Source organism: Rhinoraja longicauda, chromosome 24, assembly GCF_053455715.1.
Source record: "Rhinoraja longicauda isolate Sanriku21f chromosome 24, sRhiLon1.1, whole genome shotgun sequence".
NCBI lineage: Eukaryota > Metazoa > Chordata > Chondrichthyes > Rajiformes > Arhynchobatidae > Rhinoraja > Rhinoraja longicauda.
Genome location: NC_135976.1, coordinates 5,519,910 through 5,544,079, shown reverse-complemented (window position 1 = coordinate 5,544,079; position 24,170 = coordinate 5,519,910). Strand labels below are relative to the sequence as shown.

The 24,170-nt window shown below is 46.2% G+C and overlaps 1 protein-coding gene across 2 annotated transcripts in view; it reads right to left on the bottom strand.

Annotated features, from left to right (window-relative positions):
- Window positions 1–14,926, bottom strand: part of bcas2 (BCAS2 pre-mRNA processing factor) — a 40,897-nt gene extending 25,971 nt beyond the window's left edge. For both annotated transcript variants that reach the window (XM_078420304.1, XM_078420303.1), the window contains exon 1: window positions 14,799–14,926. In XM_078420304.1, coding sequence (XP_078276430.1) covers window positions 14,799–14,891 — 93 coding nt within the window. In that variant the 5' untranslated portion in view covers window positions 14,892–14,926. The remainder of the gene's footprint in view (window positions 1–14,798) is intronic.
- Window positions 14,927–24,170: the final 9,244 nt, after the last annotated feature.

The window sequence follows — 24,170 nt, the reverse complement described above, 5'->3', positions numbered from 1 at the left end:
GTTATCACTAATACTAAATTCAAAGCCTGGAAAAAATAGGTATTCTGTTTTATTTAAATAGAAGGTACAGTATGATTACATACATAATCACAAACGTCAAAACACCTGACAATTACAATTTAGTTTAGATTTATTATGTTTCCAGTTATTCCATTTTATGTTGAAATCATTACAATTAGAATTAGACTGCTATTTTTGTAGTTTCTAAAATTATAACAAGGATAAGTGCACACTGATTTCAACTGGTTTTTTTTTCTTACAATCTGGCCACAATGGAAACAAAACGATCTCATGAGCAAAAAACAACTTTGCACATTTTTTGCTTTTTATCTTCAAACAGACTGTAACTCAGCGGGACAGGCAGCATCTCTGGATAGAAGGTATAGGTGACATTTCAGGTCAAGACCCTTCTTGCACTCTGCACAGAGTGCGCCTGCAGTGGACTCAATGGTCAGAACCATGCTCTGCATTCCATCGTAACACAAGAAAGCGGGAAAATAGGAGTCAGGGGGGGGGGGGGGGGGGGGGGGGGATCACCTGGTTCCTCAAGCCTCCCTTGCAATTTAATATATGACCATGGCTGATCTATCCTAGGCCTCAACTGTTCTTTGCGCCAGATTGCCACAGCTCTTAATCCCCTGATCAAAACTTTATCTACTTTACACTTTAAATACTTCTAATGAGCAAGCCTCCAACAATTCTCTGGGACAGAAAATTCCTGAGGTTCACCTCTCTCTGAGAAATTTCTGGATACTTTAATTTTAAATCACACCCCCATTTGCCTGGCCCGCATTGGAGATAGTCCAAAAGAGAGCATTCAGCAAGCATGGAATGGAAACAAATTTTTGAGGGCAGTCAATCTGAGGACGATCCTCCAAACTGCCTCTAGATTAAGAATCAAAGTTTTGGCAAAGTTATAAAAGGCCATGTACACGTTTCTCTATTGATGTTCATTGTGGTTTCCTTGGTGTCGTTATACAACAATTTATGTCTATAGGACTTTGGTTAGGCAGCATTGAGAGTACTGTATGCAGTTATGATCACCCCTTTACAAGAAAGATGTCGAGCTTTGAAGACCAGAATGCTACCTGGTTTGAAGGATTTCAGCTACAGGGAGAGGTTGGATAGACTTGGATCATTTTCTCTGGAAGGGGTCAACGGTTGAGGGGAGACTTGGTAGATGTATATAAAATTATGAGAGGCATAGATAGGGTCGACAGTCAGAACCTTTTTTTCCCCCAGGATGGAAATGTCCATCACTAGAGGGCATAGCTATGAGGTGAGAGAGGGAAAGTTGAATGAATGAACACTATTGTACAGTGAAATTCTCTGCTTGCATACCCAAGGTGTACAATAGTCGGCACTTGAAGGGCACTTACAAAGTTACGAAGCACCCCCATGCCGGGTCTTCCATTGTTCTTCCCCCTCCCTCACGGCGGTCCCCCCACGCCGGGTCCTCCTTTGTTCCTCCCCCCGGCAGCAGTGTCCTCACTCCCACGTGGTCTGCCCTCATCCGCAGCTCCATGCCCTCATCAACCGCCACACCATCCTCTCCACTAGGTCCCCTCCTGATGCCGACCCAGGCCCCAGCCTCCGTCGACCCACACTGGTGTTTATGCTCAACTTAAGCATCCTCCGGCCTTTCCTCAACTAAACCTATCAGCACAAGCCATTTTTGTCCCTTTCTCGCTTATGTTTGTCCAGTATCCTCTTAAAACATGCCCATACGATTCTCTTCACCCAGTCATCATTGTAGCAAGTTCCACATTTCTTGGTAAATAGATTTCTTATGAATTCCCTTGTCAAGAAATTATTAAATATTTGTAGTTATGCCTCTGCCATCTATTCCTCCGACTCGTTTTTAATCCATGGAAATAATCCAATCCAGATTGGGGTTTTACACTTAGAATCAAAATATCAGAAATGACCTGTGTATTAAATTAGGTCAATGAAGATCGAGACTAATCTAAGAGCTGCAGAACAGGCTCAAGGGTTTTAAATAAAAGGCTTTATTTTCCATTTTATTCATCTCCTTATGTCTCTGATCCAATCATTGATTCATATCCCTTCATTCCAATTTACAAAATCCTGTTTCAGATTTTCTCATCCAGCTGAAACAGAACTGGATTCTATCCTGCTGGATAGACACAAAATGCTGGAGTAACTCAGGCAGCATCTCTGGAGAGAAGGAATGGGTGACATTTCAGATAGAGACCCTTCTTCAGACTGATATTAGGGGAGAGGGAGATACATTGATAAGGAAGTGTAAGGTGTGAAAATAGGACAAAGGGAATGGAAATCAAGGAAAATGGAGAATAGATCATTGTTAGCTGGGAGAAAGTAACAACAAAGCAAACTGAGATAAAATGTAGTCAGACAGTAAGACTGGTCGGAGAACTGGGAAGGAGGAGGGAGAGGGAAAGCAAGCGTTACTTGAAGTTAGAGAAGTTAATGTTCATACCGCTACCATATGCTGCCCAAGCGAAATACGAGGTGCTGTTCCTCCAATTTGTGATGGGCCTCACTCTGACAATGGATGAGGCCCAGGACAGAAAGGTCAGTGTGGGAATGGGAGGGGGAGTTAAAGTGTCTAGCAACCGGGAGACCAGGTAGGTTTAGGCAGACTGAGCGGAGTTCAGCGAAACGATCGTCGAGCCTGCACTTGGTCTCGTCGATATATAGGAGTCCACACCTGGAACAGCGGATACAGTAGATGAGGTTGGAGGATGTTCAAGTGAATCCCTGTTACAAGGAAACTGGTTCAAGGATCTGACTATTGGAACAGAAAAAGGCTCACTCATCTGTTTAGTTATAAATCAGATTTATTGACAAGAGAGAGAACAAAAACAATATTTGTCTCAGTGTGCGCGGGTCCGTTTTACAGCAGCACACCTCCCTCTCTCTCAGCCGCTGTCTGCCACTCAGCCTGTCAGTGAACCCCTCTCATACATGAACTACCTTGTGGCTTACCGGCACCTGCTTTTCTACCGGCAGATATAGGCCATTGAAATAAATGCCGATAGAGTCGCTCCCAAATTCAAATGACAACCAATGGCAGGGGCCTGGATCTGAGCATGCCTCCCCCCACCCCCCCCCCCCCCGAATCAAAGCGCTATCAGCCGCAGACCTGGAGCGTAAAGCAATACACACAGCGCCACCGGTCACAGACGGCGCGCAAAGGTAATACAAACAGCGCTGCCGGCTTGGCATGCAAAAGTTTAAACAGAGCGCTGTCGGCTTAACGTGTGGAGCTTTAAACAAAGTGCTGTTGGCTGCAGCGCTATGGGCTTTAAACATAGTGCTACCGGCCACAGCGCCATGGGCTTTAAATATAGCACTATGGCCACAGCACCATGGGCTTTAAACATAGCACGATGGCCACAGCACCATGGGCTTTAAACATAGCGCTACTTGCCACAGCACCATGGGCTTTAAACATAGCACTATGCGGAAGTGGCGGCGCCTAACGGCTGCGGCTCGCTAGCAGTCTGTTCGTCTTTTTTCCTTTTTTTTTTTGTTGTGTGTCGGTGTTGGGATGGTTTTTGTATTTTTTTTGGTTGTGTATGTGTGGGGGGTGGTGGTGTGGGTGGGGGGGTGGTGGGGGAAACTTTTCTCTTCCTCACGGCGCGGGGTGCGGCTCGGCTGCGGGGCCTAACATCGCCCGGTGCGGCTCGGCCGCTGGACTTAACAGCGCCCGGTGCGGCTCGGCCGCGGGACTTTTCATCGCCCGGTGCGGCTTGGCCGCGGGACTTTACATCGCTGGTGCGGCTCGGCCGCTGGACTTAATAGTGCCCGGTGCAGCTCGGCTGCGGGGCCTAACATCGCCCGGTGCGGCTCGGCCGCGGGACTTTACATCGCCCGGTGCAGCTCGGCCGCGGGACTTTTCATCGCTGGTGCGGCTCGGCCGCGGGACTTTTCATCGCTGGTGCGGCTCGGCCGCGGGACTTAGCTGCGCAAGGCTTGGTCGCGGGGCCTTCCATCGCCCCGTTCGGCCGCGAGACGTTTCAGCGCCCGGTGCGATTCGGCCGCGGGGACTGTGCGGGTCGGTCGGGGACGAGCTGTCTGTCCGTGGGCGTGGGGAAGAGAGTGGAAGTTTTGTTGCCTCCATCACAGTGAGGGGGTGTTTGGAGTCACTGTGATGGACGTTTGTGTTGGGGTTATGTGTCTTGTGTTCTTTTTTTTATGACTGCTATGTAGTTTCGTTCGGTACCTCGGTACCGAATGACAAATAAAGCTCTGTTATATTGTTATACTGTTATACTGTTATACCTGCCACAGCGCCATGGGCTTTAAACATAGCACGATGGCCACAGCCCTATGGGTCACGGACTGTTCGGGCAAAATTCTCATATTACAACTCCTGCCTCACCGTCAAAAAACTGTTGGGGTCCTTGAACATAGCCGAGGAGGGAGGTATAGGGACAGGTGTTGCAGTTGCAGGGGAAAGTATCTGGGGAGGCGGCAGTTTGGGGGGAGGGATGAGTTGACCAGGGAGTTGCGGAGGGAATGGTCTGCTGAAAGGGGTGGAGAGGGGAAGGTGTGGCTAGTGGTAGGGTGGAGGTAGCGAAAATGTTGGAGGATTATGTGACAGCTGATAGGGTGGAAAGCGAGGAGTAGGGGGACTCTGCCCCTGTTACGACTGGGGGGAAGGGGAGCAAGAGTGGAGCTGCGGGATATTGAGGAGACGCTGGTGGGGGCCTCATCTATGATGGAAGAGGGGAATCCCCGATGTCCTGGTATGGAACACCTCTGTTAAAGCTTGTTTCTTAAAACAGACAACAACACAAACAGTTAAAAGTAAACCGAGCAAAGCTTTAATTATCGTCAGACGGGAATGGGGGGAACAGTGCTAAGGGTGTATGACCATACTCAGCACTCCCCTTGCTTCCACTCAAAGATACAGCATTTTCGCAGCATTTCTATACAGAATTTGCAGCCAGGATGTTTAACACGTTTCCTTCAAATCAATCACAAACTGTATCGAACACAATATAGTCCTGACACCCTAGTCATAAAATATTCCACACAATAAGTAATTAGTCGAAGGTAAGGACCCTTATCATACCACAGGCCATGTTTACACACTCCCACAAGTAGTCAACAGTTAACCACATCCTAATCTTAGCGAGAGCATTGTCCATCATCTTTCCCAGACATCCTTCCCAGGGATAACAGGTTATACCGTCGAACAAGCTTTAGGAATCACATAGTTGTATCCTGCCTGGTGCAAATTTGCAAACATCAGCTATTCAGGACCCAAAGTTCAGGCTCATCCTGTTCATTCATTCTACCATTTTATTATTTCTGTGGTTTCCAGGGATTGTAAGTTTCAGCTACCAGACACATCCTTATGAGCAATTAACATTCCTTCACTTTCAACAATATAGAAGCCCCAAAGCATACAAGCAGGTTTGCAGACAATGGCCAAGCATCCCATCATGCAAAGTTAATAGCCATTAACTCTTTCATTCCCTCCTTTTATCATCTCATGATAACATTAAAGCCCTCGTCATCATGTACATTTAATCATAAAAATACAACAACAATTAATAACAGAATCGAGTCCTAATGTAAGATGGTTCCCCAGAGGTTTCCAAAGAAACTGAATGGCCATGCACCCAGGGGGCACCCTTGTCATTATAATGGCGCATATATTCCCCGACCTTCTTGATCTTATTTACTTCTTGAGAAAAGTGGGCAGCTAGGTCAGTAATGTTAGAGGATTCATCAGGGATGTAGGTACAGCACTCTTGTCCTACTACTGCACAGGTCCCTCCTTTTGCTGCTATAATGAAATCTAATGCCATACGACTCTGCAGTGCCACGGTACGGAGGGCTACTACCTCAGCCGTCAAAGAGGAGATGGCTTTCTGAGTATCCGCAAATGCATCAGCAGTGGCATTTGCCAACTTTTCCATTGCGGAGGCCATGTTAATCAGTTTGCGTGAGATGCGGGCCGTGCCATAGAAGGGAAAGGCAATCATCCAGAATCTTTCAGACTCTGAGATACCTCGTTTGGACCTGAAGGGAGTGTATATCTCAGCCAAATGCTGCACAGCTCTCATTTGAGGGACAACATACACCAGGTAGCAGCATCCTCTCCAAGAGGTAGAGCCCTTCAGCCTGCCCCATCCTTGATCGTCCCCAGGTAGCAGCCCAGGCAGCCAGGGGTATGCCCATGATCCACATACATAAGTACCGTTCAGCGGCCGGGATGGTCCCGTATGCCAATTTGAGGTGCAATTGCTGTTTCCCCAAAAACACCCCGTTACCCTCCATGTGACAATGGAAAATGGCATCGACTAGTCACTGAGGGTAAATGGCCAATTTAAATCGTGGTATGTTCCCCGCATTTACCATCCTGCAAATATACATTTGTTTCTTACCCTCGATCCAGGGACATACACCTTTGTGTTATCGGGACCTGTACGATATTGGCTTCCACTTACACAGCCACTACGCAGGATGACGTTATGAAAACAGTAAGCAGCTCAGACCTCTGTAAGATTAAAGGGAATGGGTAAGAAAGGTATCCCTTCCCCATTGGTATGGGGAACTTGGGTACACACCCAGCACTGATATTGCTGTGGAAAGCAAACTCGTAACTCAAGAACAAAAATACATTTTCCTCTCCAGTCCAGTCCCTCCGGGCCAGTCCCAGGATAGCAAGAAGAATCATCAGTCTTGACTTTAATGGCGGTTGGTATGGTGAGTAGTACTTGGTATGGCCCTTTCCAGCGTTCGCCTAACTTTTTCTGATCCCAATTTCATATCAGCACGTAGTCACCGGACTGGACCTTTTCTCCTGCATCTCCTTCAGGCAGCAGCCTCTGGGACTCTTTTACATGTAAGTGTAATGCTGACAGAATACAAGTTAGTTGCTGGGCATAGGTTATTATCTCATCATTCAGTGTGTGCAAATCTTGGGTTCCTTCATATGGTCTGCTAGCTCCCCAAGACGTTCTCAGGGGTTTACCATAGATAATCTCTGCAGGGGATAACTTTGTTACACTATGGGGAGTTACTCACATTTCAAATACCTTAATCCACGCCTGCCCCATTTCTCCCATTAACTTTGTATTCTTTTTCTTACGGGCTCCATTGGCTCTCTCAACCATACCTGAAGCTTGGGGGTGATGTACACAGTGAAACTGTTATCTAATGTTAAAATATTCACATAATTCTTTGTTAACAGTGGCAATAAAATGTGGACCATTATCAGAACTTATAACAGTAGGCAGCCCTAATCTAGGAATAATTTCTCTTAACAATAATGTCACAGTAGTTTCAGCAGTATTATTAGTGGTTGGTAGAGCTTCAATCCACCTACTGAACAAATCTAATATCACTAAGCAATATTTATAGCAATGGGCCCATGGCATTTCAATAAAATCAAACTGAATACATTCAAATGGTCGTGCTGGCATCGGTGTTGCCCCAGATGATAATTTAATAGGTTTCCTTGGGTTGGATTTCTTGCAAATCCTGCATTCGGAGGCTTACTTTAAGGCCTCCTGCCGAATTTTTGGATGCCACCACGTTTCCTTCGTCATCCTAATCATTCCCTTCTTTCCAGCATGTGTACGGGAGTGAAGGGGGGTAAGAATGCGTCAGGTACCCAAAATTGGCCAAGAGGGGTGAGCCAAAGTCCTGTGGTGGAATCAATGGCGCATCCCTCGTTTCCATATTTGTTTCCCATGTGCAGAGGCGTCCCTCTGTAATTCCTGAACCTCCCTCATGTCTGGCAAGACTGTTCTATTTACTAGTTCTGTATGTCCTGGGGGTACCAGGTTATGTGATCTACAGGCTGCATCCTTGGCTACCTGATCTGCATAGGCATTTCCCTTGGAGAAGGGTTCATCTACCCCTGTATGGGCGTTACATTTTATAATGGCCAATTGTTTCGGCCTTCTCTTCCTTCTCTTTCAACAATATAGAAGCACTAAAAGCATACAAGCAGGTTTGCAGACAATGGCCAAGCATCTCATCATGCAAAGTTAATAGCCATTAACTCTTTCACCTCATCTTGGGCGCAGATGGGAGTATATCATATATCATATCATATATATACAGCCGGAAACAGGCCTTTTCGGCCCTCCAAGTCCGTGCCGCCCAGCTATCCCCTTACATTAACACTATCCTACACCCACTAAGGACAATTTTTTATTTATTTATTTTTTACATTTACCCAGCCAATTAACCTACATACCTGTACGTCTTTGGAGTGTGGGAGGAAACCGAAGATCTCGGAGAAAACCCACGGAGTAGGGGATAGTCTTTACGGAAAGCAAGGTGGGAAGACGTGTTGTCTAGATAGCTGTGGGAGTCAGTGGGTTTATAATAGAAGGTAGACACAGACTGTCTGAATAAGGGTCTCGACCCGAAACGTCACCCATTCCTTCTCTCCTGAGATGCTGCCTCTCCCGCTGTGTTACTCCAGCATTTTGCATATATCTTCGATTTAAACCAGCATTTGCAGCTCTTTCCTACATGGTTTATAATAACTGATAGTCTGTCTCCTGTGATGGAGACGGTGAGATCAAGAAACGGTAAGGAGATGTCGGAGGTGGTCTAAGTGAATCCGAGTGCAGGATGGAAATTAGTAGTAATGGTAAAGAAGTCAGTGAGATCCTATTGGGTGCAGGAGGTAGCACCGATGCACTCTTCAATGTAGCGGAGCTCCCCCCTACCCACCCCAACTTGCCCCTCCCTGCCCCCACCCGCCCCTCACCCTGCTCCCACCCCCACTTGCCTCTCCTCTATCCCCACTCCCCAGCCCTGCCTCCACCCCCATTTCTCCCTCCCCACCCCTATTCCCCCCTCCCCCCCTACCCTCACTCTCCCTGCCCGCACCCACTCTCCCCACACTCAAATCTTCCCTCCTCCCCAACCCCTCTTCCCTTCTCCCCACCCTCATTCTCCTTGCCCGCACCCCACTCTCCCCCCAGCCCCACTCTCCTTGCCCGCACCCACTCACCCTCCACCCCCAACCCCCAATCTTCCCTTCTCCCCACCCCCTCTCCCCCCAGCCCCTCTCCTTGCCCACACTCACTCACCCTCCACCCCCAATCTTCCCTTCTCCCCACCCCCTGGTTTCCCTCCCCCCACCCACTCTATCCTCCCCCCACCCGCTCCCCCCACTCTCTCCTCCCCACCACCCTTTCCCCCCCACCCCCCTCCCCATTCACCCCTCTTCCCTACCCCCACACGCTCCCCCTTCCCCCCACTTACCCCGACACCCAACCCACTCACCCCCACTCTTCCTTGCCCCCCACACTCACTATCCCCCTTCCCCATAATCCTCCTCTCCCCGCCCCCCTTCCCCTCCCCCCCCCATCTCCTTCCCCTCACCCCCCCTCTCCTTCCCCTCACACCCCCCCTCTCCTTCCCCTCACACCCCCCCCTCTCCTTCCCCTCACACCCCCCCTCTCCTTCCCCTCACCTCCCACCCTCTCCTCTTCCCCTCACCCCCCCCTCTCCTTCCCCTCACCCCCCCCTCTCCTTCCCCTCACCCCCCCCCTCTCCTTCCCCTCACCCCCCCCTCCTTCCCCTCACCCCCCCCTCCTTCCCCTCACCCCCCCCTCTCCTTCCCCTCACCCCCCCCTCTCCTTCCCCTCACCCCCCCCCTCTCCTTCCCCTCACCCCCCCCCTCTCCTTCCCCTCACCCCCCCCCTCTCCTTCCCCTCACCCCCCCCCTCTCCTTCCCCTCACCCCCCCCCTCTCCTTCCCCTCACCCCCCCCTCTCCTTCCCCTCACCCCCCCTCTCCTTCCCCTCACCCCCCCCTCTCCTTCCCCTCACCCCCCCCTCTCCTTCCCCTCACCCCCCCCTCCTTCCCCTCACCCCCACTCCCTCTCCTACCCCACTGCCTCCTTCCCCCCCACACCCACTCCCCTACCCGCACCCTCCCCCCACTCGAACCCCCCCTCCTGCGGGCCCGGCAACGCCGCTTAAAGCTCCTCCCTGCGAGGGGGAGAGGAAGGCACTGAGCACAGCACTGCCATCAGTCGGGTGGGTGGCGGGTGTGGGAGAGGCGACTACACCTCCCGGCGGTCAGCGCTGCCCGATCTGAGGAATGTCCGGTGCAAGGCGTGCCGGGACGTACGGCAGTGCTCCCGGGCGGGCATTAGTTAAAGGTCTGGGGGGGGCATATTGATTAAAGGTTCGGGGGGAGCGCATTAGTTAAAGGTCGGGGGGGGCGCATTAGTTAAAGGTCCTGGGGGGGGGGGGAGCACATTAGTTAAAGGTCCGCCTTACTTTAGGCTTGCAATACATGGATAATATACAGCAGACATGCCAGATAGCTTAACCACTTCCACATGACCATTCTGCACAGAATACTACACATTAGGTAGCTAGACAAGTCAAGTCAAGTTTATTTGTCACATACACGATGTGCAGTGAAATGAAAGTGGCAATGCCTGTGGATTGTACAAAAAAAAAAGAATTACAGTTACAGCATATAAATTAAAGTTAATACAGCGTAGACAAAAATTAGTCCCTGGAGTTATAAAAGTTAACAGTCCTGATGGCCTGTGGGAAGAAACTCCGTTTCATCCTCTCCGTTTTCACAGCGTGACAGTGGAGGCGCTTGCCTGACTGTACCATCTGGAACAGTCCGTTGCTGGGGTGGCAGGGGTCCCTCATAATCTTGCTTGCTCTCGATCTACACCTCCTGATGTATAGGTCCTGCAGGGGGGCGAGTGTAGTTCACATGGTGCGTTCTGCCAAACGCACTACTTTCTGCAGGGCCTTCTTGTCCTGGGCAGAGCTATTCCCAAACCAGACTGTAATGTTGCCGGACAGGATGCTCTCTACAGCCCCAGAGTAGAAGCAATGAAGGATCCTCAGAAACACTCTGAATTTCCTCAGCTGTCTAAGGTGGTAAAGGCGCTGCTTTGCCTTACCCACCAGTGCGGCAATGTGCGTTGCCCATGTCAGATCCTCTTTGATGTGGACTTCCAGGTATTTGAAACTGCTCACCCTATCCACAGTAGACCCATTTATTTCCAGTGGCGTGTACGTCCTTGGATGTTGAGCCCTTCTAAAGTTCACAATCAGCTCCTTAGTCTTTTTGACATTCAAGTGGAGATTATTGTCCTGACACCAGAGTGCCAGATCAGCCACCTCCTCCCGGTAGGCCTTCTCATCGTTGTCGGAGATCCGGCCCACCACCACAGATTTGGTCTGAAAACTCCCCAATATTTACAAATTGTTGAAAGAATCGCAGATCAGGTGCACAGGACATGATGACAGAATACCAAAGCAGCTACTTCATGAAGAGCTGAATGAGGGCCAACGCTCATCTAGTGGACAAAAAAACAGATTCAAAAACTGTATGGAGAGTATCAACATTGATACATATTACTGGGGAAAACAAGCATTGGATTGTTCTCTTTGATGTACCTGCCCAAAAACTGTGCTCTTGCAATGGAGGAAGCAAAGAGTAAAAGATAGTTTTGAAAATCGAGCCACTGATGCTACTTGTGCAAGCCTACACCTGTCACCTGAGTGAAAGGAATCTTTGAGCCTAGATTGGTCAAATCAACCACCCCCATGTGACATTGCAACACTATAATCTATATTATTATATAGATTATAGCATAATTATAAATTATATAATCTATATTATTACTATAATCTGTATGTCCAACAACAGCAATTAACTCGTTGAACCTACTGAAAATATGCAATTACCTGGAAATGTAACAAAAAATTATAACCTCTTAATTTTAGAAATTGTATCAATCAGTTGACACAAACACCACAGGAAAAGGGGAAGACATCTTATAAAAATACTGTTTTATGAGGCCGGAACAACAAGAGGGGGAAATACAAAACTCAGCTCTAGATCACACCTCGTTGAATCACTGGCAGACTGACTGCAGAGATAGTCATGTGTATACCCATGGCTCCACTCCTTTCATAAGAGTACAAAGCGAAGAGCATTTTCATATCAGCTGTTATATTAAGATCACTGTAATCTCTGAATTTTAAGTAAAAGCTATTTACTCTGAAGAAAGGTCTTGACCTGAAATGTCACCTACTCCTTTTCTCCAGAGATGCTGTTTGATCCCAAGATACTCCAGCTTTTTGTGTATCTACAGAATAAAAATAGTTTGTTTCACATTTACAAATTTCTCTTTAAATTTCCACCTTATGCAATTATAATGTGCTCACCAACATATCTACTCCCATAGATTTGGTATGTCGCTGGGTGCTCTATCAAACCTCTACAGGTATAGGGTGGAGAGCATACTGACTTGGCTGCATCACAACCTGGTTTGGTAACTCAAAAGCCAAGGAACGAAGGAGACAGTAGAGATTGCTAGTCATTAACCGATCTTTCCGATCCACCCACCATCAAAGGAATCTATAGGAGGCCCTGGCTCAAAAAGGAAGCCAAAATCAAAGGCCTATAGGGGGATTGCACGGCAGGCAAGGTCTCAGCCCCTGACCCGTACTGTTGCCACGCAATGCCTACTAGAGGGCACGCCGTGTTCTGCAGGCAACCACTTACTAGGGCTTTCATTGCAGCCTTTACTTCGTATTTTTCTTCTATTTTATGTTTGAAATTACTTCTATTGTTGCGGCTGCACTATGCTGCAGCTCGGCTTTCCCCAGACCCTCCAGTTGGTCTTCTCCCATCAGCACATCTCCGGTTCCCTCCCGGTGCTCCGAGCATCCCGACACCTCTCCCCGTTCCTGCGCTCCTCCAGGCTCAGTGACCCTGCTCCGCGCCTCGCATCCTGCAGCACTTCGGTCCCTCGCCGCTCCTGTTGGCCCTCCAGCCCTTCTCCCCGCTCGCCATCTCCGTCAGCAGGGGTCCGCTTCCAGTTGGCCGGCGCTCAACACCTCATGGTAGGGGCCGCCAAGCAGAGCCATGGCCTGGTCCACACCTATTGCCTCATCTCCCAGTGCCCGGCCCAGCTCTCACTGCTGCTCGGCCTCCGCTGTCGATTGGCCTCTCCCCGGCTCCGCTTCCTCTTTGGGCTCGACAATCCGCTCCTCCTCCAAGGCCATCGAGCATGGCTCCCTGGGTCCTTCGCAATCAGGCCCCGGAGGGTCGCCGACCTCCAGCCCTCGCTGTTTCTGCCCATGCAGACCCTCCAGGCCCCTCGGCTTGGGTTCTTCCCGTTGCTCCTCTCCCAGGTCGCTCAACCCCGTCCTATCCTCCTCCTTCTCCTCTACTCTCCCCCCCCCCCCCCCCTCCCCGGTCGGTGGCTTTGCTCTCCTGCCTCCCTTCCCGGCCGTGTTTCCCCTTCTCCTGCTGGTTGGCCAGACGTCTTCCCAGCTGCTTCTTGCATCCGTGGGCTTGGCAGCCCTTCTCCTGGTTCCTCTTCCTCCGCCAGATCCTCCAGCTTCTTCCTCATTTTTTGCAGCACAAAAATTGTCCTTTTGGCGGCTTTTTATTTTATTTTTTTTGAACAAAGTTCATTTCTGAATTTTATTAATACAGCTTTGACAATTCAATGCATGAACACATTTGAACTGATAGATATCCCCCACCCACCATACAATTCAGAGGGTATATAACTTAAATTATGCACGGAAAATAAGTAAATAAATAAACATAAACATAAGCATACAAAAAAAGAAAAGATATTTTGTTAGAGGTTTAAAGCGGTACACCATATTAACTAGGGCACTAACACGCATAAAAACAAACATGAGGGAAGCAGAAAAATGGGAATGTTAAGATATATCAGGGACCATTCCAATACTTCAATTCCACCCTTACTTACATACACTCATATCAAAGACTCTACTCAACCATAAAATTATCAGAGCCTAAAGCATCAATACAGCTGAGGAAAGGTTGCCATATCAATGTAAACCTGTCAGTTGACTCCCTAACAGTGTACCTTATCTTCTCCAATTTAATAAAATACAACATATCCCTAATCCACTGTGCAAATATTGCAGCTTTTTCAATTTAAGAATGTACCTGTTGCATGTGTTACTCATGTATGCTGTAAGCTGCCATGACCTCCAGATGGCTTGAGACTCCGTGCGTCACGCACTTTGACCTTACGACCTTACGTGCAATCCCCTAATACCACAATGGGCACACTCTCATCTCACTACTACCATCAGGAAGCAGGTACGGGAGCCTGAAAACCTTAACTTCCACATTCAAGAACAGCTTCTTGCCAGCAACCACCAGGCTCTCACAACACTAACCATTACCTCAGCAACTATGATCTTCAAATAACTTTTTTTTGGTTGCACTACCAACTTGAGTTTTGCACTATTATGGTCTGGTTATCTAGAATTACATTATTAATTGATTATATTATTGAATATTGTATATTTATTTGTATGTCATTGGCATTAATGGCCCTGGTAAAATGTAGTAAGTCAGAATTGTTCCATTGCCAGTACCTCTGGCAAGTAAACTCTTGACTCTCTTGACACACACGAGTCTGTAAATGGTGGAACCTAGAGCAATAAACAAAGTGTTGGAGAATCTCAGCGGGCTAGGCAGCATCTGTGGAGAGAGATTGAGAGACGAAACTTCTCCACAAGGTGGTAATTGAATCACAGGTAGGAAATGGGGAAAAGCACCCCAATTAAAGGATGACCTCTCGTTGTTTTTTTCATGCCATTAGTGATCACCCTGTACGTACGGCCCTTTCCTATATCCTCACACACCAGGTCCGGCCAGTTCCAGCGCCTGCGTCCCGATTGACCACCTGGTCCCTCTCCCATCCTCACTCCATTACAACAGCGGTGAGTTTACATGGCCCGCACATCCCATCAATCATCCAAATCCATCTTTCCCCGCTCCGACACTCACCGCTTCCCGGACTCCCGGAGCGTCGTAACCCTGATCAAAGTAGGGCAACGCGTCCACCACAACATCGCCGGCGACCGCAAGAGGACCCGCCATCTTGATCCGCGCGTTCTCGCGGCAGTGCGCTCTTTGAACCACCGCGCCTGCGCGCACTTCCAACCGCCGCCGACGGCTCCAGAGCGCATGCGCAGGGGAGGCGCTGCAGCTGCACGACCACGGGTCACACTGCGCCTGCGCGCATTTCCAACCGCAGCTGCCCCGGTGAACTGAGTGACGCGAACCGGCCCCAGAGCGCATGCGCGAAGGCTGCGCCCGGGGGGCGGCCTCTGTGCGCATGCGTGAAGAGTGCAGGCAGACGGCTCGGAATAGCGCGCAATTGCGGCAGCGTCTTCAAACTGTGAGTCCTGTGTGTGTCAGCCCACAGACCAACGGCTCCTAAATGTCCCCACCCGCTCCACAACATGTGAACAGCGAGCGGCGTGACCATGTAGATAGATGTTGTTTTGTAATCAATCCATTACGAAGTATTCGGTGAACCATAAAACATTTATTAAACCCATGCCGAGTGAGCAGCACACCTGTGCGTTCCTCGGTTCAACTAACAGACTAACAACTCACCAAACACGCAACAACAAGGGTCTCGACCCGAAATGTCGCCCATGCCTTCTCTCCTGAGATGCTGCTTGACCTGCTGAGTTACTCCAGCATTTTGTGAAATAAATACCTTCGATTTGTACCAGCATCTGCAGTTATTTTGTTAAACTAGTTATGTCAGTGACTCCAGTCCTACCTAAATTCTGGACTGGATTACAAAGTGGAATGTGTATCATGCATAGGATATGTGGTGAAGGTTATATAGACAGATTGGTTGATCTACAATGTGGTGTCTACATTAGTGTGGGGTTTTGAGGTTGGGACAATCAATCAATCAATACTTTATTACAGACTCAAGGTCCAGATAAAAGCCGACATTACATATAATAAACATACAGAAGCACAATAAGTTACATACAAAAGCACAGTAAGTTACCATCAAATTACTAACAAAAGCACAATAAATTACATACAAGCACAATGCATGGTTTAAAGCATCAGCCATCAGAATCAGAATAACCTTTATTGTCATCCAAAAAAACAAGTCTTTTGGACGAAATTCAGTTACCCACAGTCCAACAATAAGAGCAATAAAAATAAGCAATAACACAATCACAAACCAACACAAAACAAAAAAAAGAAACATCCATCACAGTGTGTCTCCTCCAGACACCTCCTCACTGTGATGGAAGGCCAGAATGTCTTTTCTCTTCCCCTGCCGTCTTCTCCCACGGTCTGGCTGTTGAAGTTGCCATGTCGGGGCGGTCGGGGCTCCCGACATTGAAGCCCCCGCCTGGCGCAGAAAATCCCACGGCCTGTTTTAGGCTACGCTGGACGATGAAAGGTTCGCAGCGGGCCGACCATAGCCCCGTGATTCGGGGCGGGCGAAAACGCTGCCGCTGCCGAAGTTCCCAATGTCGGCCCCCACCCAGGGGCCTGCGAGCTTCCAATATCCACGCGGCCCACGGCCGGAGCCTCCGAAGGCGAGTCGCAGCCGCACTCGCAGCGCCACCACAGCCTCCGAAGGCAGCCGGCTCTGCAGATGGTAAGTCTTGTCCGCGAGCTCTGCGAACCAGAGCCCAGGTGGTCCCAGCAGGAGGCCGCCAGCTCCAGGTGTTTGGCCGATGGTGGGCCGCAGCGGGAACGGAGACACCACCCAGAAAAAAAGGTCGGTTCTCCGTTCGGAAGAGACAATTTTACAGTTTCTCCTCCCCCCACACATAATACACAACCACAAAAAACACTACATCACATCTAAACACTACAATTAAGACAAAAAACAACAAAAAACACAAAAGACAAACGGACTGCAGGTGAGCCGCAGCTGCTGCGCAGCGCCGCCACAAGGGCGATGTGACTGATCAACAACGAGACAACTATACCAATGTCTCCATAACTGTGATTGGTAGCGTGTAGTACTAAACCTTATTAGTGATAATGCCAAGATGATCTCATTTTCAGAGTCATTAATTCGGCAAATAAATGTATTCATTAAATTTCTTAGCACGGCTTGTCGGGTATTAACTCCTGCAGCCACAAGCATTTCACTTGCACTACACCATCTAGGTCTCTTAAGTAATATCCTCATGGAATCATTAAAAACTACCTGAAGACTGCAAGCTAGCTTTTTTATAGTTTGACCACAAGTGTGCAGTGTAGAGTGGTGTACAGTATGCTCTGAACAGCGACATCTTCACCCCATCTGTACATGCACCAAACTTGCGCAAGAGAATGTTTGCTTGTGCATACATCATGCGGCGTTGCCTATAAATATCCTCATCATCTGTCATTTGTTCTGTAATAAAATGTCCAAAATATTTTACCTTATTACATACACTAAGATTATTATCAGTCAATTTAAAATCGGGAAATTTTAGGCATTTGTCCTCTTTGGTTCTACAGATCATAACAACAATCTTACTGCATTATATTTGATATCATATTCCACACCAAATACAGAACATATAGCAAGGAGCTGCCGTAAACCAACGCTAGATGGACTAAGGACCACAAGATCATCTGCATACATAATATGGTTCACTAAAGTGTTACCAATCATGCACCCAGTATTACAGGCTTTCAATTGCTTGGACAGATCATCAATATAGAGATTGAAGAGAACTGGGGACAAGATTCCCCCTTGTCTGACACCATTGCTAACCCCAAATGGGCCTGAGACCATATTGCCCCATTTTACTTGCATAGTCTGGTGGGCATACCAGTAAGCCAGAATTCTCACGATGTATTTGGGCACCCCCCTTTGACTCAATTTAACAAACAACTTTCTATGATTAACACGATCACAGTCTTTGGAGGCATCAATAAATCATATAAGGACTAATGAATTTTTATATTTGTTTACAATTTCCTTTAAGGCATAATTGCACAAGTCGGTGCCATGTTTAACTTTAAAACCAAACTGGTTATCTGTGGATTGAACAAACTCATTCAATCTATTCAGCAGAATTCGTTTCCTTGGACTTTTGATAGTATCTATATACTAAAACTCTCGTTTGTTATCTTGTTTGTGACTGAACTTCAGCCAAAATGGTACGCGATAGCGCGACAATTTTAGGTCCACCTTACTCACCATTGTCACATTAGTGATAATGCAAGTAGTTTGATTGAAATCGGTGTTATATTTTTAAAGTTATTCACATTTTTAAGTTTAAAAGGAGGGGAGGGGGAGGGGAGGAGGGAGGGAGGGGGAAGGGGGAGAAGGGAGAGGGGAGGGGGGTTGAGGAGAGAGGGGAGGGGAGGTTGAGGAGAGGGGGGAAGTGGGGGGGGGGAGGACAGGGTGCTGCATCAATGCAGGAGAGGTTTGGGCCCAACGCGTCCACTTGGTCTAGTACTTGCTAAAGCTATGGGCCTGTATGGACAGATCAGGGCAGCAAGAAGATGTTGTTACGCCAAAGAAAAACCAAGGCAAGCACAATCAGGAGGCGAAAGCGTGCAAGTATTGTGGCAAGGAGCATGACGAACAGCAGTGTCCAGCCTACGGACACACGTGTAAGGCATGCGGCAGTCGCAACCACTTTGCCAAAGTGTTTTCATGATATCTTTCACAAATTTTCTGGGAGACTAAATTCTTAATCACTACAGACATTTTCTGTCGAATATTTATAGTGGTCAGGCTAATTGAGCTGCTGCCTCAATGAGCCAGATACCTAGGCTCAATCCTGACCTCGAGTGCTGTCTCTGGAATTTATATGTTCGACATGTGACTTAGAGTGATACAGTGTGGAAAACAGGCCCTTCGGCCCAACTTGCCTACACCGGCCAACATGCCCCATCTGCCTGCGCTTGATCCATATCTCTCCAAACCTGTCCTATCCATGTACCTGTCTAACTGTTTCTTAAACGTTGGGATAGTCCCAGCCTCAATTACATCCTCTGGCAGCTTGTTCCATACACCCACAGTGTGATACAGTGTGAAAAGGTTACCCCTCAGATTCCTATTAAATCTTTTCCCCTTTACCTTGAATCTATGTCCTCTGGTCCTCGATTCCCTTACTCTGGGCAAGTGACTCTGCAAGAAACTCAAGAGTTTCACCTGGGTGCTGCTATTTACCCCTGCATCCTGCAGTTGTTAAGTGATAGGAGTAGAATTAGGCCATTTGGCCCATTGTGTCTAATCCGCCATTCAATCATGGTTGATCTCGGCCTCATTTTCCTACCTTCTCCCCATAACCCTTGACATCCATTCTAATCAACAATTTATCTATCTCTGCCTTAAAAACATCCACTGACGGCCTCCACAGCCCTCTGTGGCAGAGTTCCATAGATTACCAACGGGTCCACTTGGTCTATTTACAAATAAATGCATAAATTATTTGTACATTTGAGCATTTCCACTTGAGCATCAATGTATTGTGTCAGGAATGAAATATAATGTTACATTATACTAGATGTGTGGGTTCGATTGCAGCTTTGTACCAGGTGATTGAACTGTTTGACTATCTGAGGAAGAGACATAAATAGAATTAGAAATAGATATTAAGCTTATTGGATGAAGTTACACAATGTACTTTCCAAACCAGCACCTGTCAGAATGTTCATTTTTATTCCACATTTCCAACTTCTATGTTATTTTTTGTTATATAATATAATTTTCATATTGCACAACAATAACAAATAATTGAAAGACAGATTCAGTTTACAACAAGAATTCATTTTAATAGACCTTTAATGTAGAAAATGCCCTATGATGTCATCACTGTGTTTGGGCTGTTTTAATACAAATGCCTTCTGCTTCTTTTAATAATTGCAGATAATTGCACAAGCATTGTGAGCCACTGTGCTGTGCTGTATTATGTTTAGCAGAAGTGTAATCAAACAAAGTAGACTTGGTGCCAAACACAGAGGCATTGTGAAGGGTTTGACCATTATTGATCATATAGATATTTTTTAAAGAGATCCTTAAAAGAGGAAAGAAGAAACTCCAGAAGAATGAAGATAATTTATACCAGAAAACATTCATGAAGCCCGTTGAATTTCAAAAGAACTGAGTTCCAAGGGGTTTTGGTTTTAAATCTTCTTAGCTGTAATCGCCATTTGCCACCTTCTGAAATGGGCTGCACAGTGGATTGCAGCACAGACACAGCACAAAGTTGCTGCCTTAAAGCACCAGAGACCCGGGTTCTCTAAACTAAATTACCTGGACATACACACAGTCGGATTGGTTAGAAAGTTTGCAGACGACACCAAGATGACACGCCGAACTTCCTAAGCTTTTTGATTGTTGCTTGTGCAGACTTGGTGGGTGGGCCAAAGGGCTCGTTTCTAAGCTGCATCTCAAAACTAAATATCGTGCCTGCCCTACACCTATTCTATTATGTTGCTCATCCTCAAAACCACTTCATCTTCCCCTTCACTCTTACCTCCTAATCTAATAATCCAAATGCAGTCAGGGGCATTCCTAGAAATGTTCATCATTTCCTGCAACTTCCATGGGGTGTATACATGCATCACAGCCTGCGCCCCATTCTGTCCTGCTAATGGATTTGGCATTGCTCTCAGTAGCATTATCTTTTTAGTCTTTTTAATTTCCTGCTGGTTCTCAGCCTCGCGTTTCGTTGGATTCCCAAAGCAAGAGGAACACAGGTATAGTGGTGACGTTTACATTTCCCTTGGCCGTCTTTGACCTGACATGTCCTGTTATCACAAAACGACACTTTGGGAATCCAACTAGTCTGGAGTATGCAATAGAACGCATGTGGTGGTAGGAAACTATACGTCCCCTTTTACCCAGATGATGAAAGAAAGAGGTGGCAGAGATGCACAATGGTTGTGTCTGGAGATCTTCTCGGGAAGAACCCCATGGTGGAATAAATCTGATGTGCTAATCCAGTACACAAGTTCACACACCTCACAACACTTTCATACACACAATCGGACCCAATCTTACAGCGACTGTAACCCACGCTTTCAGGACTGAAACCTGAACGTTCCTTTAAATCGAGGCTGAAGACTTCTGTTTGACGCTGCCTCTTATTAAATCAAATAATTATTCATTCTAACATTGCACTGTAACCTTTATTCTGGTATTTTATACCTGTCTTATTCTATTTCAGCTTCCTGCTCTTTAATGTTTTATGTAAAACACTTTAAATTGCCTTGTTGCTGGAATGTGCCATATAAATAAACTTGCTTTGCCTTCGGCTTTTACATTCCATGCTTCCCCCACGCTGACCATCCTTCGTCTCCTAGTCTCTTGGTTACAAGCTGATAACTGTGTGCAATATGTACGTTTTCCAGGGGTTAAAGAAGGAATGTGCTCATGAGAAACGTTTGAGACAGAAGAATCTATGCTATTAGCTGGTGTTCGGGGAAAGCCAGCCATTGGACTACGTAATCCTTTACATCCATATCCCCAGACCCCATCAGGGTCTTACCAGACTTCTGTCTCAAATGTTTCTCATGAGCACATTCCTTCTTTAACACTCCGGCTGATTTAGCCACTCCCCCTCCTGTAATTGATTTAACATTTGGTGGCAGCGGTGGGATTTCAAAAGACAATTACCACGAGTTCGCGAATGGCCAATTCGTCATCAGACGACAGATCAGAGGAAACCGATGCAGTAAAACAAACCACTTGCATCGGGGGCCCAATTCCTCTCTCTGCCTCCGAGACTTCTCAGCTCCTTGGCGAGTTCTTGCGCTTTCTTTCGTTCATAGGTGATAGGTGCAGAAATAGGCCTTGGCGAAGTTTGATTTGATTATATTTTGAAGTTTGGTTTGATTAGAAGTTTGATTTGATTTGAAGTTTGATTTGATTAGAAGTTTGATTTAATTATATTTTGAAGTTTGATTTGATTAGAAGTTTGATTTGATTATATTTTGACGTTTGATTTGATTAGAAGTTTGATTTGATTATATTTTGAAGTTTGGTTTAATTAGAAGTTTGATTTGATTAGAAGTTTGATTTGATTATATTTTGAAGTTTGGTTTGATTAGAAGTTTGATTTGATTTGCAGTTTGATTTGATTAGAAGTTTGATTTGATTATATTTTGAAGTTTGATTTGATTAGAAGTTTAGACAGATCAGAGGAAACCGATGCAGTAAAACAAACCACTTGCATCGGGGGCCCAATTCCTCTCTCTGCCTCCGAGACTTGTCAGCTCCTTGGCGAAGTTTGATTTGATTATATTTTGAAGTTTGGTTTGATTAGAAGTTTGATTTGATTTGAAGTTTGATATGATTAGAAGTTTGATTTGATTATATTTTGAAGTTTGATTTGATTAGAAGTTTGATTTGATTATATTTTGAAGTTTGATTTGATTAGAAGTTTGATTTGATTATATTTTGAAGTTTGATTTGATTAGAAGTTTGGTTTGATTATATTTTGAAGTTTGATTTGATTAGAAGTTTGATTTGATTATATTTTGAAGTTTGGTTTGATTAGAAGTTTGATTTGATTTGAAGTTTGATTTGATTAGAAGTTTGATTTGATTATATTTTGAAGTTTGATTTGATTAGAAGTTTGGTTTGATTATATTTTGAAGTTTGATTTGATTAGAAGGTTGTGTCTGGAGATCTCGGGAAGAACCCCATGGTGGAATAAATCTGATGTGCTAATCCAGTATCACGTGTGATTATTCAGACTGAAGGTAAAGAATTTGATTTAACAACGACACCAAGATGACACGCCGAACTTCCTAAGCTTTTTGATTGTTGCTTGTGCAGACTTGGTGGGTGGGCCAAAGGGCTCGTTTCTATGCTGCATCTCAAAACTAAATATCGTGCCTGCCCTCCATAATATTTGGGACAAAGACCCATCATTTATTTATTTGCCTCTGTTCTCCACAATTTGAGATTTGTAATAGACAAAAATCACACATTGTGCACATTGTCAGATTTTATTAAAGGTTTTTTTTACACATTTTGATTTCACCATATACACAGCAGTGTTTGTACATAGTCCCCTCATTTCAGGGCACCATAATGTTTGGGACACATGGCTTCACAGGCGTTTGTAATTGCTCAGGTGTGTTTAATTGCCTCCTTAATGCAGGTACAAGAGAGTTCCCAGCACCTAGTCTTTCCTCCAGTCTTTCCATCACCTTTGGAAACTTATTGCTGTTTATCAACATGAGGACTAAAGTTGTGCCAATGAAAGTCAAAGAAGCCATTATGAGACTGAGAAACAAGAATAAAACTGTTAGAGACATTAGCCAATCCTTAGGCTGCTCAAAATCAACTGTTTGGAACATCATAAAGAAGAAAGAGAGCACTGGTGAGCTTACTAATTGCAAAGGTACTGGCAGGCCAAGGAAGACCTCCACAGCTGATGACAGAAGAATTCTCTACAATAAAGAAAAAACACCAAACACCTGTCCGACAGATCAGAAACAGTCTTTAGGAGTCAGGTGTGGATTTGTCAATGACCACTGTCCGCAGAAGACTTCACAAACAGAAATACAGAGGCTACACTGCAAGATGCAAATCACTGGTCAGCCACAAAAATAAGAGGGCCAGGTTACAGTTTGCCAAGAAGTACTTAAAAGAGCAACCACAGTTCTGGAAAAAAGGTCTTGTGGACAGATGAGATGAAGATTAACTTATATCAGAGTGATGGCAAGAGCAAAGTATGGAGGAGAGAAGGAACTGCCCAAGAACCAAAGCATACCACCTCATCTGTGAAACACAGTGGTGGGGGTGTTATGGCCTGGGCATGTATGGCTGCTGAAGGTACTGGCTCACTTATCTTCATTGATGATACAACTGCTGATGGTGGTAGCATAATGAATTCTGAAGTGTATAGGCACATCCTATCTGCTCAAGTTCAAGCAAATGCCTCGGAACTCATTGGCCGGCAGTTCATTCTACAGCAAGATGATGATCCCAAATATACTGCTAAAGCAACAATGGTGTTTTTCAAAGCTAAAAAATGGTCAATTCTTGAGTGGCCAAGTCAATCACTCGATCTGAACACAATTGAGCATGTCTTGTATATGCTGAAGAGAAAACTGAAGGGGACTAGCCCCCAAAACATGCATAAGCTAAAGATGGCTACAATCAGCCTGGCTGAGCATGTGCTGGGTTGCTGAAACTTAGTACACCCTCCTTAAGAGCCCAATTTAAGGTGCTACCATCAGCATACACAAAGGGGCAGGGACATGTGTAAAGTTGCTTAACAATTATTGTTAACAAATATAACAAAAATGTGTTTTGAATTTACTCGGGAATGTGCAGGAAAATCGTTGTCACGCTGATGTAATATACGTAGACTGGTTATGTTCTGAGAATGTTATGAATAAAGTATGTTTCTGAAATCAAAA